This window comes from Erinaceus europaeus, chromosome 9, assembly GCF_950295315.1.
Source record: "Erinaceus europaeus chromosome 9, mEriEur2.1, whole genome shotgun sequence".
In the NCBI taxonomy this organism is placed as follows: domain Eukaryota; kingdom Metazoa; phylum Chordata; class Mammalia; order Eulipotyphla; family Erinaceidae; genus Erinaceus; species Erinaceus europaeus.
In genome coordinates this window covers 51,679,363-51,695,922 of record NC_080170.1, presented here as the reverse complement: position 1 = coordinate 51,695,922, position 16,560 = coordinate 51,679,363, and the positions used below count along the sequence as shown (strand labels likewise).

At 40.0% G+C, this 16,560-nt stretch overlaps 1 protein-coding gene across 3 annotated transcripts in view; it reads right to left on the bottom strand.

The window, feature by feature from the left end:
• The window catches only part of KLHL20 (kelch like family member 20), a 38,624-nt gene extending 24,174 nt beyond the window's left edge, over positions 1 to 14,450 (bottom strand). For 2 of the 3 annotated variants that reach the window (XR_009551590.1, XM_007525186.3), the window contains exons 1-3: positions 14,310 to 14,450; positions 13,557 to 13,619; positions 855 to 1,428 (exon numbers count right to left, since the gene is read on the bottom strand). Coding sequence is in view for 2 of the 3 variants with exons in the window: in XM_007525186.3 (XP_007525248.1) it covers positions 855 to 1,428; positions 13,557 to 13,579 (597 nt within the window). In the remaining variant the exon portion in view is untranslated. Of the gene's footprint in view, positions 1 to 854; positions 1,429 to 13,556; positions 13,620 to 13,998; positions 14,261 to 14,309 lie in introns of those variants that run through there. The other variant, XM_060197891.1, reaches the window with a different exon arrangement.
• Between the last annotated feature and the right edge of the window lie 2,110 nt (positions 14,451 to 16,560).

Sequence of the window (16,560 nt, the reverse complement as noted above, 5' to 3'; positions counted from 1 at the left end):
CTCCCCCTCTCCATTTCTGACTATCTCTATCCAATAAATAAATAAGTATAATAAAAAACTTTTAAAAAGAAATATTAAAAAAAAACTTGTGCATGTTTCAAAAATATGCATGAATTCTCCTAGAACCAAAAATAAATCTCTGTAAAATTGTTAAATTGAATTTTCTGTAACACCTATTAACCTGTGTAATTATGCATTTAATGGTTTTCTTCCCTGCTATTCTCTAAATTCCATGAAAACAATGGTCCTTCACTGTCTCACTGTCAGAGCCTTTTTCTTTCTTTCTTTCTTTCTTTCTTTCTTTCTTTCTTTCTTTCTTTCTTTCTTTTTTTTTTTTAACCAACTGTAATGGGTAGTGGTTGAAACATGGCTTTATATTTATTAAATGAAAGAATAAATGAGAAATAGGCTTACTGAACATTCTTTTCATAACATCTAATCTTATTTTTTCTGATTATTAGCTCACTATATAGCCTTGCTGCATAATTTATTCAGCTGAATAATCGATATGATGAGGAAGGAAATATTTCATGTGAAGGACTGATTCCTGTCAATTCCTGTAACCTGTCAATACAGAACTCCTTATGAATTAATAAACTGCATTCTCATCTATAAGCTATCCTTTTATGAATAAAGCTAGGGAGAATCAATTCCTAAACTTTATTTTCTACTGACAGAACACAAAATTGACCACTAACAACAACAAAATAATAATAATCCCAGGCTTATAATTTGTAACAGCCTATTCTTTGGTGTCATGACTGTTGAGTAATGCATATAAGGAAGTATACAGTAAGCAGTTAGTTCTCTTGACAAAATATAAAGAAGGTATTCAAACTACAAGTATAACTCACCTCTTGAAAGTTATGTTGAGTGAACTTGTCTGCTATCCTTAGCAACTCACGACATGAATGTGTATCAGCAAAAGCCCGAATGCCCAGGCAGTTAGAAGGGTCTAATTGTCTCTTTAAGAACTCACAGCAGGCTTCCTGTATTTCTGCCAGCTGGAGGAGGCAAGCAGCTGGCAGAAGGGTCTGAACATTGCCTTCTTCCACAGTTATCTGGGAGGTGTATGCAAAATCGATCAGGAGTTCCATGGCCCTCTCGTCAATATCTCGGATCACTACTTCTGTCTGGCGGCTTTCTGCCAATTCTCCTGTAAACATAGCTCTGAAGTAGGGACTACAGGCTGATAAAATAACTCGGTGAGCATATATCTTCTTAGCACCTACAACCAGGACCACATCACATAACTCCCGGTGCTTTCTCAGAAGGTTAATCACTTCCAAGGTTTGTCGAGGATGCTTGTCTGAGATATATGGCATGCGGGCAGGTTGGGGAACCCCCTCTGGCAACTTGTTGGGGTCTCCAAGGGTGCAGCGGCTTGTGACATCCATTCCAGTCTCTCCTGGTCGAATGTTGGTACACCTACAGGAACAGGGAAGGTATTACTAGAAGGTATTCCTAGAAGTTCACTTCTGCTATGAAGTGTTCATAAATCAAGAGCTAAGGAAATCTGTGGGTAACCAATAGAGGGAGTAAGATTCCAAAAGAGCTTCCTAAGAATTCCAAAGCTCACACACTTTCTTAAAAGTTTCTTGAAGAATACACATTATTAGTTCCAAGTCAGAGAACTTTCATATGCATACCCATAAAATAAAGAATAATTCTTTTTCCAGCTCAGTAGTATTCAGACTAGGCTCTCTTCTGCCACATCTTTTATAGCTGCCTACAGAACATTAATAAAATGCATGAAAAATATTTATAAATCATTATTTCAACATAAATCAGATTTATGGGCTTAATACTTTAATATGGTTTAACTAAAAATGGATGTTTATTTTATTTTATTATTATTATTTTTTACTGTCACCAGGGTTATAACTGGGACTCTGTGCTGGCGCTATAAATCCACAGCTCGCAGCAGCAGCAGCTATATCTTTCTATCTTTCCTTTTTTTTTTCTTTCTATTTTATTTTGACAGGACAGAGAAAATGAGAGGGGAGGGGAGATAGAAAAGGAGAGAGAGACATATAATTGCAGACCTGCTTCACCATTTGTGAAAGTGTCCCCCCTGCAAGTGGGGAGCAGGGGTTCAAACTCAGGTCCTTGTACATAGTGATATGTGTGCTTAACTGGGTGCATCACCGCCTGGCCCCCAGATATTTATTTTTCCAAAACATACTTTTATCTCTCTTCCTCACTGGGCAATATTCAAAATTTCTCCAACTTTGAACACAGAAATCTATAAAATATAGCATATTTTTCTTGAAAGTATCAGAAGGGAAATAGGGCAGGGTCCCCAGTCTAAGATGCAGTTTTCATAGCTGATAAAAACCTTAAAATTTGTGTTAAAAAAAAAAACCACAAGCATAGGTTACTAAAAAGTATGCCAGTGGGATATTTCTAGAAGGTCAAACACAGTGCAAAGAATTTGTAGAAGAAGAGAATGAGAATGAGAAGAATTAAAAATGAATGAGAAGAAGACTTAAAATCAAGCTGTGACACTAATGTGATTAGTTATAATAATTCATCTCTAAAAAAAAAACCAAAAGAAAAAAAAAAAGGAAAACCAAGCTATTCTAGTGGAGAAATAAAGGGTTAACATCTCTCACTTTGCATAAGAAGGAATGAGTTAACCCAGATATCTTAAAATGTTTTACTCTATCATAAATTGGGGTTTCATTTATTCCTCCTCCAACACTAACAGCACTGGCCGTTGGGTATTGTGAAAGTAGAAATTCCTGTGAAGCCTTTCACCAGCTCAAATGGTAAAAAGTAAAGAAGAAATTACCACAATTTATATGGAATTTATGTGTGCTTCTTTCTATCTCTTCCTTTACCTGAAAAGTCAGTCCAAGCAAAGAAGCCCTGGTGACAACAACCAAAAGAGCTGCATATGTCCAACTGCTGTTGCCAAACCAGTGTGAATCAATGGAATGTTTTCACTCCTAAAGAAATGTACAGGCCATATGGTTGAGGAGAGAGCCCAGTAGGTAGAACATCTTTCTTACAAACAGAAGTCCCAGGTTTGATCCCAGGCATTTTATATTCCAGAGTGGTGCTTTGTTCCCCACCTCCTAATACTAAATAAGTAAAGTTGTACAACAAAAAAGTATAGGCCCATACACACACAACCTTCAATTTATAAATTAATAGTTTTCTAAAAGTTTAACTTTATGTTAGCTGTCTAGGAGTTTGTTTTTATCTATATTAAGAAGTGCTATTAATGGAGACTAGGTTTAGCTGTAAAATTCAGTGTATCATTAAAAAAAAGCACTACAAATGAAAGAGAAAAGAAAAACTGACATATATCCCATTTAGTTATGTTTAAGTTGTATGTATGTGTATGAGTTGTCAGAAAAGTCACGGCATATTTTTGCATGTACTTCTATGCAAAAACATGCTATGACTTTTCCGACAACCCAGTATATGCATAATTCTTTTTTTTTTTTTTTTTGCCTCCAGGGTTATCGCTGGGGCTCGGTGCCTGCACTACAAATCCACTACTTCTGGAGGCCATTTTTTTCCCATTTGTTGTCCCTGTTGTTTATCATCGTTGTTACTATTATTGTTGTTATTGCTTGTCATTGCTGGATAGGACAGAGAGAAATAGAGAGGAGGGAAAGACAGAGAGGGGGAGAGAAAGATAGACACCTGCAGTCCTGCTTCACCGCTTGTGAAATGACTCCCCTGCAGGTAGGTAGCCGGGGGCTCGAACTGGAATACTTATGTCAGTCCTTGCGCTCTGCGCCATGTATGCTTAACCCACTGCGCTCCCGCCCAGCCCCAATTCTATCTTTTTATAAATGGCAGGCTATCTAAAAAGTTAATAGCTGGTGGGACGGTGGTGCAGCCAGTAAAGCACACCATGCACAAAGAGTTAGGTCCGAGCTCCCAACCCCTACCTGCAGGGGGGAAGCTTTAGGAGCAGTGAGGTAGCGCTGCAGGTGTCTTTCTTGCTCCCTGTGTCTCCTGCTCTCTCCCTATTTCTCTGGCTCTATCATAATAAAGGTTTTTGAGAAAGAAGAAAAGCCACTGATATAGAGTTCTTAGCTAAGTCTTAGAGTCTCAAGCCACCACAAGGATCAAGAATTACAAGAAGCAAAAGTCTCTCTTCTTGGAATTACCTGAGATTTATTGCTGCTGTTGTTTGAATGGCTTTCAGGTGGGGTGAGGTGGCAGCTGGGGGACCTATTTGCACACAGACTTTAGCAGCCTGTAAGTTGGGCATTTGTTATACACTGAAGTGCATGTTATCTGAGACTGTGTTAAGGACATACTCTAGAGAGAAACTATATTAGTTATTTTCCTTGAAGAAGGGACCTGATATGGTGTATTGCACCAAAGTAAAAGACTCTGGGGTGGGTGTGGGGGGAAGAGTACAGGTCCTGGAAAAGGATGACAGAGGACATAGTGGGGGTTATATTATTATGTGGAAAACTGAGAAATGTTATGCATGTACAAACTATTGTATTTACTGTCAAATGTAAAACATTAATCCCCCAATAAAGGAAAAAAAATTGAAAGAAAAAAAAAAGGGACCTGATAAAGGGAAGGGGGCAGGTTCTGTAAATTCTCAGATTTGATAAATACTGCACCAGTATTTATCTACTTCTTACTAGTCAATGTTTTCCACACAGCTTATTTGCACTTTCTTTCTTTCAAGATTAACTTCTTGATTTTTTAATTTATTATGGAAAGAGACAGAAATTGAGAGGGGAGGGAGAGATATAGGAGAGAGAGAGACAGACAGACTCCTGCTTCACCACTTTTGAAATAGTCCCCCTACAAGTGGGGGCCAGGAGCTTGAACCTAGGTCCTTGCACACTGTAATATGTGCACTCAACCAGGTGCACCACCACCCAGTCCCTCCACAAAACTTTCAACATGAAAACTGTCCTATTTGCTTGGCACAGTCTTCAGCCAACTTGAAGAATGCAGATCTAGATTTGCAATAGGATCACTGGATCATCTAGCAAAATGTTCTCTTCTAATAAAAACCAACTGGATTCAGTGATATACTCAAATTCATGAAGCTCTCAGGAGCAGAGCAAGCCTCCATGGGAGATCTTGTCTCTGGCTTGCAAGGGACAATATCAGTTTAGTATCCCCAAAACTGTAGTGCTCACAGCATTATAGTATAATAAAACACTGGAGTGTTGAAAGAGTCCCCTGGGAAGGAGAAGAGTCACTAACAGGACATTTTGGGAGAAAGAAACTGTATTTACATTACAAAGGAATAACCTAAAAACATGATTTTTCTTTCTCCAGCAGCAATCTATGTTTGCAAAGTACTTATAAATTCAGTCTTAGTATGCTTGGCCTCAGCCCAAAAATGAGTATGTTCTAAAGTACAAACTAGTCACAATTCTTGACATTTCTGGGAAACAGCATGATTTATGCTTGACAATTTAAAGGCTGTAACATAATGCTGAGCAGTTAAAAGAATAATTTTTACCACCCACATAATCAATCAAGAAAGCTTTTAATCACAGTGCTTAAGGGAACCTTGTCCACAGTAGATGCTGAAAGAATAAATCACACAGGTAGTAGGGGTGCCACCACGCTTCTTAAAAGCAAACCTTCACTAAAGATAAATTCAAAAGTTCCCATTACAAAATTAACATCGCACAGTGAAATCAAAGTATTTCTGGTTGCAAATTTAATTAAGTACTTAAATAAAGATGAACTCAGATATAATTTATTTCACTTAAGTATGACATGGAAGCTAATTTCCCCATACTTTTTCTTTTAAAGTATACCACAGCAAAAAAAAAAATATATATATATATATATATATATTGTATCATAACATAGGTATTTGTTTACTTTTTAAAAAAAATTTTATTTATAAAATGGAAACACTGACAAGACCATAGGATAAGAGGGGTACAATTCCCACCACCAGAACTCCATATCCCATCATCTCCCCTGATAGCTTTCTCATTCTTTAACCCTCTGGGAGTATGGACCCAGGATCGTTATGGCGTGCAGAAGGTGGAAGGTCTGGCTTCTGTAATTTACTCTTAATAATGAGTAGTTTTTATATCCTTATCTACTATCTAGCCCACAACTTTTTAAAAAATATTAAATATTTATTTATTCCCTTTTGTTGTTTTATTATTGTAGTTATTGTTGTTATTGATGCCGTCGTTAGGACAGAGAGAAATGGAGAGAGGAGGGGAAGATAGAGAGGGAGAGAGAAAGATAGACACCTGCAGACCTGCTTCACCACTTGTGAAGCGACTCCCCTGCAGGGTGGGGAGCTGGGGGCTCGAACCGGGATCCTTACACTGGTCCTTGCGCTTTGCGCCACATGCGCTTAACCCGCTGCACTACCGCCCAACTCCCAGCCCACAGCTTCTTAACTGTGGTCATTTTGCTTCTCTGCCTTCCACATAAATTCCTGGGGGAGCTATCTAATACCATGGTTCCCACCTATGTATGAGGAAGGTTTAAGGATTCCTGTTTCCCATCTAAAGAAATTCTACATTTGGATCCATATGAATATCCAACTCAGTACAGCATAATGAAGTGTCTAAAACATTTTTATTCTCCACCTTGTGCCACATCTTTCCTTACCAAATATTAAAAAGTATGCCATGCTTTATAAAATCTAATTCCTTCATTCTGAGAAGCTTAACATTGGGCTGAGAAAAGCATAAAAGTTAAGCAAAACACTTTCATGCCTGAGGCTGTAAGGTCCCAAATTCAGCCCCTAGCACCACTATAAAACAGAGCTGAACAGTATTCTGGTCTCTCTTTCTTTCTCTGTATCTCTCATTAAAATAAAATGTTTTTTTAAAAAAAATGAAAAGTTCACACCAAAATATCTGCAGAGTTCATCCCATTTCTTTTCTTATTCAAAATCAACCTAACAAACCATCTTATTGATATTTCTTTAATTTATGTAAATATTTTTTTAATTTCTTTATTGGGGGAATAATGGTTTACAGTTGACAGTTAAATACAATAGTTTGTACATGCATAACATCTCCACATAACAATACAACCCCCACTAGGTCCTCTTCTGCCATCATGTTCCAGGATCTGAACCTCACCCCACCTCAAGACCCCCCCCCCACTTTAGAGTCTTTCACTTTGGTGCAGTACACCACCTCCAGTCCAAGTTCTGTTTTGTATTTTTCATTCTCTTTTCTTGTTTTCTAACTTCTCTGAGTGAGAACATCCCATATTCTTCCTTCTGTTTCTATCTTATCTCACTTAACATGATTCCTTCAAGCTCCATCCAAGATGGGCTGAAAATGGTGAAATCACCATTTTCATACCTGAATAGTATTCCATTGTGTATATATATTACAACTTGCTCAGCCACTCATCTGTTGATGGACACCTGGGTTGCTTCCAGGTTTTGGCTATTACAAATTGTGCTGCTATGAACATAGGTATACATAAATCTTTTTGGATGGGTGTGCCTGGTTCACTGGGATATATCCCAGGAAAGGAATTGCAGAGTCATAGGGAAGGTCCACTTCTAGTTCTCCAGACTGCTCTCCGCAGGGGTTGGACTAATTTATATTCCCACCAGCAGTGCAAGGCGGTTCCTTTGTCCCCACAACCTCTCCAGCATTTGTTGCTGCTACCTTTTCTGATGTATGACATTCTCACAGGAATGAACCAGTATCTCACTGGTGTGTTTATTTGCATTTCTCTTACAATGACTTGGAGCATTTTCTCATGTGTGTGTTGGCCCTTAGGATCTCTTCTGTTGTGAATATTCTGTTCATATCCTCTGATACAGCATTTCTTACTCTAACCACTCTATACTCGGAATCTTCCCAATTTGCCTTCACAAACATGACTTCCTGACATAACAAATGAGCTTTCTCCTCCAATTGCAATAAAGTTCTGCAAGAATAAGGTCTTGGTTCTCTTTTGCTCATTGCTATATTCCAACTCTGGATCCAGTGTTCATTAAACACTTGCTAAATAAATTTATCTTATCTCTCTCCCAAATTGTACTCTTCAAATGTTCTTTAATTCTCTTGAGATAAACATCAGGCTTGTAGACAGGCAAACATAGACTCAAGTTTAGCTCTGTCTTTTACTACTATAATCTTGTACAAACTGTTTAACTTCTCTTGACAATCAAGTTCATCATTTGTAATTCTGAGATAATTTTATATATATATATATATATATATATATATATATATATATATTTTTTTTTTTTTTTTTTTTTTCCCCACAGGAATGACAGTGTCAGAATGTGTTTGAGTGTAGGTCTTCTGACACCAAAATCAGTGCTGTATTATACCACTGTCTTGGGCAGCTGGATCAAGTAACTGAAAAGCACACAATCCTGGAAATCTGTTTAATGCGGTTGCTAGTCTTAGAGGAAAGGAAAAGCAAGCAGAGACTGTTATAAGGCTAAAATGTACTGCTCTTAAAAAAGAATGAGAAAGAATAAGAACAGGGATCATTTGCAGACTAAGACTTTAAGACATACCTCACTTTAGATATTCTGAGAAGTTTTATTTACTTCAGCAATTTAAGTCTAGTAGTTACATTTAATTCTATACATTGTGTGTACTCCTAAAAATATAAGCCCATACCTTCCAGCATCCTCATCATCATATCTAGAGGGGTCTACTAACAGAAATGTATTGATTTTATTCTCATTGGAAATTTTAATAAGGGCTTTAGAAATAGGCTGACTGCAATGTGGTGACTGAAAAGTGGTAAGATATAAAGCAGGACAAATTGTTACCACCTTTCAGCCACCAAGTTGCAAGCACTACTATGATGCCATCCTGACTTCCCTGGGCAGAAGACCTGACCAATGTGTCTTAAAGTCTCAGCTCTCTAGAGCCCTACTCCACTAGGGAAAGACAGAAACAGACTGAGTCAAACACACTCATCAAAAAAGATCTGTGTATACCTGTGTATATGTTCATAGCAGCACTATTTTTTTTTTTTCCTCCAGGGTTATCGCTGGGACTCAGTACCAGCACTACAAATCCATTGCTCCTGGTGGCCATTTCTTCCCCCACTGGATAGGACACAGAGAAATTGAGAGAGGAGGGGGAGATAAAGAGGGAGAAAGACAGAGAGACACCTACAGACTTACTTCACCGCTTGTGAAGTGACCACCCCCACCCCCGCAAGCGGAGAGCTGGAGGCTCAAACCAGGATTCTTGCATGGGTTCTTGCACTTTGTACTATGTGCTAGCAGTACAATTTGTAATAGCCAAAACCTGGAAGCAACCCAGGTGTCCAACAACAGATGAGTGGCTGAGAAAGTTATGGTATATACACAATGGAATACTACTCAGTTATCAAAAATGATGATTTTTTTTCACCTTCTCCACCTCATCTTGGGTGGAGCTTGAAACAATCATGTTAAATGAGATAAGCCAGAAAGAGAAGGATGAATATGGGATGATCCCACTCAGACAGAAAAGTTTAAAAATAAGAACAGAATGGAAAACACAAAACAGAACTTGGACTGGAGTTGGTGTATTGCACCAAATAAACGTCTCTGAGATGTGTGTGTGTGGGGGTGAGGGGGAGTGTTCAGGTCTTGGAACATGATGGTAGAGGAGGACAGGGGGGAGGTGTTAGAGTATTATGTGGAAAACAGAAATATTATACATGTACCTACTACTATATTTTACTGTCAACTGTACACCATTAATTCCCCCATAAAGGAAGGAAGGAAAAGAAAAAAAAAAGACATAGGAAGGAAGGCAGGCAGGTAGGGAGTATGGATCAATCTGCCAATATCCATGTCCAGCAGAGACGCAATTACAGAAGCCAGACTTCCTACCTTCTGCTCCCCATAAAGATTTTTGGTCCATACTCCTAAAGGGATAAAGAATAGGGAAACTTTCAATGAAGGGGATGGGACATGATGGTAGTTCCTGATGGTAGGAACTGTATGGAATTGTACCCCTGCTATCTTACAATTTTGTTAATCATCATTGTCACTCATAACAAATTTAAAAAGAAAATAAATAGGCTGTCTTCATACCTTTTCAAATCTACATTTACAGGGTTTTTTGTTTGTTTGTTTGTTTCAACTCTGATGGAATAAACTCTATAGACAGTTAAGGAATGAGTGGTAACTGCACCCTAGGACAGTGCAGAACCACAAGACTCTAATGAAAGATCTGAGGGAGCAAACTTATTGTTTGAAAGTACTATGTAGAAAAATGAAATATATCAAATTATTTGCTCTTTCAATCTGTGGACTTATATTCAAATATAATTAGTAATTACAAGCACACATGAAAAAAATGAACTGATGTAATACTTTCATTAATTTGTAAAGCTGCTCTACGTGTATTTTAAGATTGAAGGAAACAAGTAAAAGGATTAATCTCAACACTTTCCACAGTTAACAAACTAGGTGACCAAAGAATACTACTGCCTATTAAACAATCTGTTCTGCTTTACATCTTAATGTTTTTCAGCCACCAAGCTGTAGATGCTATCATGATGCCAACCTGACTTCCCTGGGCTGACGATATCACCAATGTGTCCTGGAACCCCACCTCCTCAGAGCCCTACCCTACAAGGAAACAGGCTGGTATGGATCGACCTATCAAAATCCATGTCTAGCAGAGAAGCAATTATAGAAGCCAGACCTCCCACCTTCTGTACCCCATAAAGATCTCTGGTCCATACTCCCAGAGGGATCAAGAACAGGGAAACTTCCAATGGAAGAGGATGGAATACAGAACTCTGGTGGTGGAAATTACATGAAATTGCACCCCCCTTATCCTATAATCTTGTTAATCATTATTAAATCACTAATAAAAAAAGAAATTACCACAAAAAATACTAATAAACAAACAAAAAAGAATATTATTGCCTTCTCCCACAAATTAACTGCTAGTTCTAGGAAAAAGTCAATCTTTCTAAAACAAAAACATTAAAAAAAAATCTGTTAACAAGAGTCAGGGAGACAGCACTGAGGTTGTGCATGAGAATTCCACATATGAGCCCGAGAAATGCCAGGTGTAAATCCCAGCACCATCATAACCAGAGCTGAACAGTGCTCTGATTCTATCTCCCATGAAAATAAATTAATAAAGTCTGCTAATGATAATATATGTGTTCCTTTATCACTTACAAAAAGCTTAACTTTAAGATAAATTCTACTCATAGCATATTTTACCATCTACCTCCAAACTGTAACACAACATTGAGTTTGTTGTACCAGCTGTGTTTCAGAGGAAGCTGACCATGTCTCTAGATTTTAAGACAAATCCTGAATTTTCATAGCTCAACTAGCTGATAGTATTATCTTACCAGGGTAGTCATCAAACAATAGAAGCATGATTTAGAGAGTTTCTTCTGTAGAGTTTTACCAAGAAAGAAAGCATTCTACACTGGTGGTGATGGTAAGGAAATGGTTAGACTAATTTTAGTTTAGGATAAAGCTAATATTATAGAAATTATTCAGAAGATACAAAGAAAACTAGGGTCCAAGATCACATCATCAAGCTACCTCTTCAACCATGGAGGCGATCCTACCTTACACCTTCTTGTATAAATGAAATATTTTTAAACTAATTAAGTCAGCTATTACTTTCAGCCCCAAGCATTCTGATAGCATTAGCACTATAGTCAAAACCTAACCTTATTTTTCCGAGACTGCTTTCTAGGTTGCAACAGCAAGAATAACAATCCAACAAGAAAGGGGTAGGGGACCATGACTTAATGTAGGCAGCAGAAAAAAGTAAAATCAAACAGCATTTATTTTATTTTATTTACTTATTTATTTATTTTACCAGAGCACTGCTCAGCTCTGACTTATGGTGGTGCAGGAGGATTGAACCTGGGACTTTGAAGCCTCAGACCTAAGAGTCTCTTTGCATAAACCATTATGCTATCTACCACCATTGGAGAGCAGTATTTTATATAGAAATTAGAGAAGCAAAAAAATCCCCACACATTGCCTCCCTTTTATAAAAAAATAACAAGCTCATATTTTTAGCAATTACATTAAGACATGACATTTACAAAAGCTGAGGATGAGAAGCTATCAGTGGTTTTTGCAATCATGTGAAAAGTTGAAATGATGAAGCACGTAACATATGAGTGGTTAATTTCTTCAAGCACTTTTCAGTCAAACATTATTCCTACCATATAGGGTAAGATGACAATCACAGTTGGTACATCAATAATATCTTACATCTAGACATTTCAAAGCACTTTTAAGCATTCATTAATTTCCAATATCTTGTTAAGATACACAAAGAGAAACATATCTGTGAAAAAGAGAAGGAAAACAGCTCAAGGTCAATAAAGAAATCAGTTACAGATTTTGAAAAAGAATATATCCTAGCTCTTCTAAGTTATAAGTCACAGTCCCATTACGAAATGCTTCTTCTCTCAAAAGTATTTGCAGGGAGTCGGAAGGTAGCTCAGCAGGTTAATCGCACCTGGCGCAAAACGCAAGGATCGGCATTAAGGAACCCGGTTCGAGCCCCCGGCTCCCCACCTGCAGGGGAGTCGCTTCACAGGCGGTGAAGCAGGTCTGCAGGTGTCTATCTTTCTCTCCCCCTCTCTGTCTTCCCCTCCTCTCTCCATTTCTCTCTGTCCTATCCAACAACAACGACATCAATAATAACCACAACAATAAAAAAGGACAACAAAAGGGAATAAAAAAAAAAGTATTTGCCAAAACTATGTCTTTAATGTCAATTAAATACAGTCCAATAAATGAGCTTTAAAAATGGGGAAATAGAACTGAGTTGGTTTTTGTTTCAATGAGCACTCTAGTCCTATTGGTCAAAACAGACTGAGAGAATTCATCATAAAATTTAGGGTTGGGGGGGCTGTAATTGGCTACATTTTCCTCACACTGTTCTATTATTCTGTGAACTGTTATTGTGTCAAATGTCTTTTCTAGTCCTCAAACAACCTTCTAAGCAATACAAATATTTTAATTAAAAGAACAAATGTATAACAGAATAACCAAAACCATAATTAGACATGCAATGCAGTATACCATAAATAATTAATATTCTACATACCAACTGGACAGCACCCTCCCTTTTTTTTTTTTTTTTTTTTTTTGCCACAGCTCTGCTCAGCTCAGGTCAGGTTTATGGTGGTGCTGGGATTGAACCTGGAACCTCCAAGCCTCAGGCATGACAGCTGTTTGCATAATCACTATGCTATCTTCCCAGACCTGGACCCTACACTCTATTCTTCTTCTTCTAGCGTTTTCCCTTCTTCCGCAGCCAGTCCTACACTCTATAAGGAATTGAAAACTACACTAAACTTAGATAGCATCACAGAACATTAATGATTATCACAAAAAAAAATCACACAAAAAGGAAAATAATGTTAACTGTAATTCAGAAATTTGTTCTATATAATGTTTTATCTTTTAAACTTAGCTATTCAGTCCTCATAATACTTTAGGTTGAATTTAGAACGAGAATCATTAGTTCCAAGCAGAAGTTGATAAGATTTCAAAACTTTTTTTGTCAAAAAAACAAACAAACTGTAAAGGAAACCCTAGATTGTTACATGCTGAGTTTCAATGGGTCAAACCAAAGGCATCCTATCCCTACCTGCGCATTGGCTTTCCTTCCATGCACCATGAAAAGTACCCTTCACCACACTCCAGGGCGAACCTAAGACAAAAAAGAGAAAAGCTGCAACGTAATAAAAGCATTCCTGATCTTTTCAGTATCGACCGCCATGGATAATCACCCTGACCAGGGACCAATGAAAGGCTTTACAGGCTACTTATTACACCACAGGCCTCTTGCAAGTGGTCAATGCTAACCTTCACCTAGTTCCTTTCAGGTGACTGACACTCTGCAAGCCGCAGGTGACAGAGGGCGAGCGCGCTCCGCCTTGGGGGCCTGGGAGCCGGCGGGACGCGGCCAGGGGGGGCTGGAAGCTGCCGCCGGTCCCCCAGGGCCGGGCCCCCGAGCCGCACTGGCTTTTCAGCGGAATTGCGCTGCCTACAACCCAACCGGACCGGGATGAGAAACGGCGGCTGCAAACCTCTCGCCTCTGTGCGAGCCCCGGCTCGGCCCAGCCACCAGCCACCAGCCACCAGTCGCCGGGGTGCTGGCACCCAAGGGATCCACTTCCCCCGCTCTGCAGCCCAGTTCTGGGGGGTCCTCCCCCGGCCGCGTCGTCCCTGGGCCCCCAAGACTGCAGCCCGGGCCCCGCTGTGGGAAATCGGCCGGAAAGTCAGGCCCCCAACCCCTGTGCCTCCCACCCGGCGCCCTGACAGCAGCGGGCAGAGCTGGCCCTGCCCCGTCGCGCCCCCCGCGCGGTTCGCGGTCCCCATCTGCAGGCGGCTCACTCACCCGCAAGGACACCGTCTTCCGCCTTCGCTGCACCCCACAGGATACGGCTCCGCAAACTCGCTTCTCCGCGCCCCTTGCACTGGTCCGAAGGCCGGAAGTAGTCCTCATGTTAAATTTTTCCGGGCGCCGCATCTTTAATATCTATGATGTGACCGGAAGTGGTTCTGTTCCGTAACTGTCCCCCTGGAGCGCACTTGTTCCTCCGCGAGGTTCTGATATGATGTAATTTGACTGGGCTTATCTAACCTCCCGTCCTGTTCTGGTGTACCCGGTGCACCGCTGCAGTAGTAGTGTTTGAACACTGGAGTCTCCTCGCTTTTTTTTTTTTTTTGCACTCTCCAGTTTAAAGCAGTAGAGAGGTGGGAGTCCCCCAAGGAAGCTGGGTTGGGTGGCTAGTGGGTCTCCTGTTGGCACTGTTTTGTCGCTTCTTCTGCGTGGAGTGATTGACACGTGCACACCTGTGGTGATATAAATATTAATCAAGCCGCCGCTCTATGCAAGTTGCTGGGGACACACAGATACGTTAGAAACAAAAAAATAAATAAAACAACAACAAAAGGAAACAGCCTCTAGAGAAGGAGCATCTCTGCTGAAAGGAGCCAGGTGGCCAAGGCTCTCTCTGCCGCTTCCCAGAACAGCCGCCACTAGTGCAAGGCAGGCTCCTCTGTCCCGTTCTGGGACAACACTGAAGAGTCACTGCAACTTCAGCATTCCCCCAGAGGGTCTGCTCAGACCTGTATTAACAGGTCATTGCAGCCTAAACCCTCTCTACCTGCTTCTTCCCCTTCCTTTCCCATTGTGTGATCTCAGGAGCACCCCTGCTTCGTAGAACCAGTTCCTGCCTGTTCAGTTCCACCTCAAACTATACTTCTTGGGAGCCCGGCGGCGACAGGGGGTGTCGGGAAGGTCAGGAGAAGCGAGAAAAACCGTCTCTAGGACCTGCCTCTGGACTCGCAAAGAGGATATCATCCCCGGTGGTGGAAAGAGCACAGTCTACACAATCCCATTGTGGTTTTTACAACTTACTACTAGCCAAGCTGGTGGAGAGGAGGAAAGCACTACTTGGTGTCGATGTATCGTGTTCAAGGTAACTAAAAATATATATAGGTGGATTGCTACTGAGATCATTTGATGCTATCTAGTGAAATACAGAAAGGATTAATTGACTATTAAAAACTAAACATGAGGGTGGGAGTAGATAGTATAATGGTTATGCAAAGAGACTTTCATGCCTGAGGGAATATATATATATATATATATATGTATATATATATATATATATATATATATATATATATCTTTGGGCCGGATGGTGTCGCACCTTGTTGAGCACACATGTTACAATGCTCAAGGCTCCAGATTCAAGCACCCAGTCCCCTCCTGCAGGAGTACAGCTTTGGGAGTGATGAAAGTGCTGTAGGTGTCTCTCTGTCTCTCCCTCTCTATCTCTCCCTCTCTACTTCTGGGTGTCTCTATCCAGTAAATAAAGATAATTTTTTTAAAAAAAGACTCTTTGCCTGAGGCTCCAAAGGCCCAGGCTCAATTCCCAGTACCCAGCACCACCATCAATCTGCCAGAGCTGAGTAGTGCTAAAAACAAACAGAAGGGGGGTGGAGATATGGAACTCTGGTGGTGGATACTGTACAGAATTGTACCCCTCTTATCCCATAATCTTGTCAATCATTATTAAATCACTAAAAAAAAATCATTTGCAAAAAAAAAAAAAACACATAAAAGCCAAAGAACTTTCTAGGTAACATACACAAAAACTCCGTGTATTCAGCTAGCGAGCTGAAAAAGCATAGGACCAAGTCTGGGGTTTCATTATAGGAGGAACATTAAAAAAAAAAAAAAGGCCAGTTTACTCTGCCAAGAAGCTAGTTGGGAGTGATACCTTGAAATAGAAGGGAACTTCTGGATTCAAGCAAAAGTGTTTTATTTCCAAAGATATCTGAGCTCATGAATCTAGAGAATAGTTCCCTTATCCCATCCTACCCCTAGGCCAATGCCACTTCTCCTTCACTGCAAGAAAAGATGAACCCTTTCAAGATCAGCCCTGCCTTACTTCAGGACTTCACTTCATCATACACCTCCTTTCTTAATCCTCTCTTAATCTTACTTCTCTGCTGTCCCCCCCATAGATAGATCCGGTCTTCTATGGCCCCCTTCCTGCCAAGGCATCACTTTTGGAGCCTTGTCGCCAGGGTAGCTGGTGCTTGTGGATGCAGGACTGCTAAGTCTTGGGTAATAG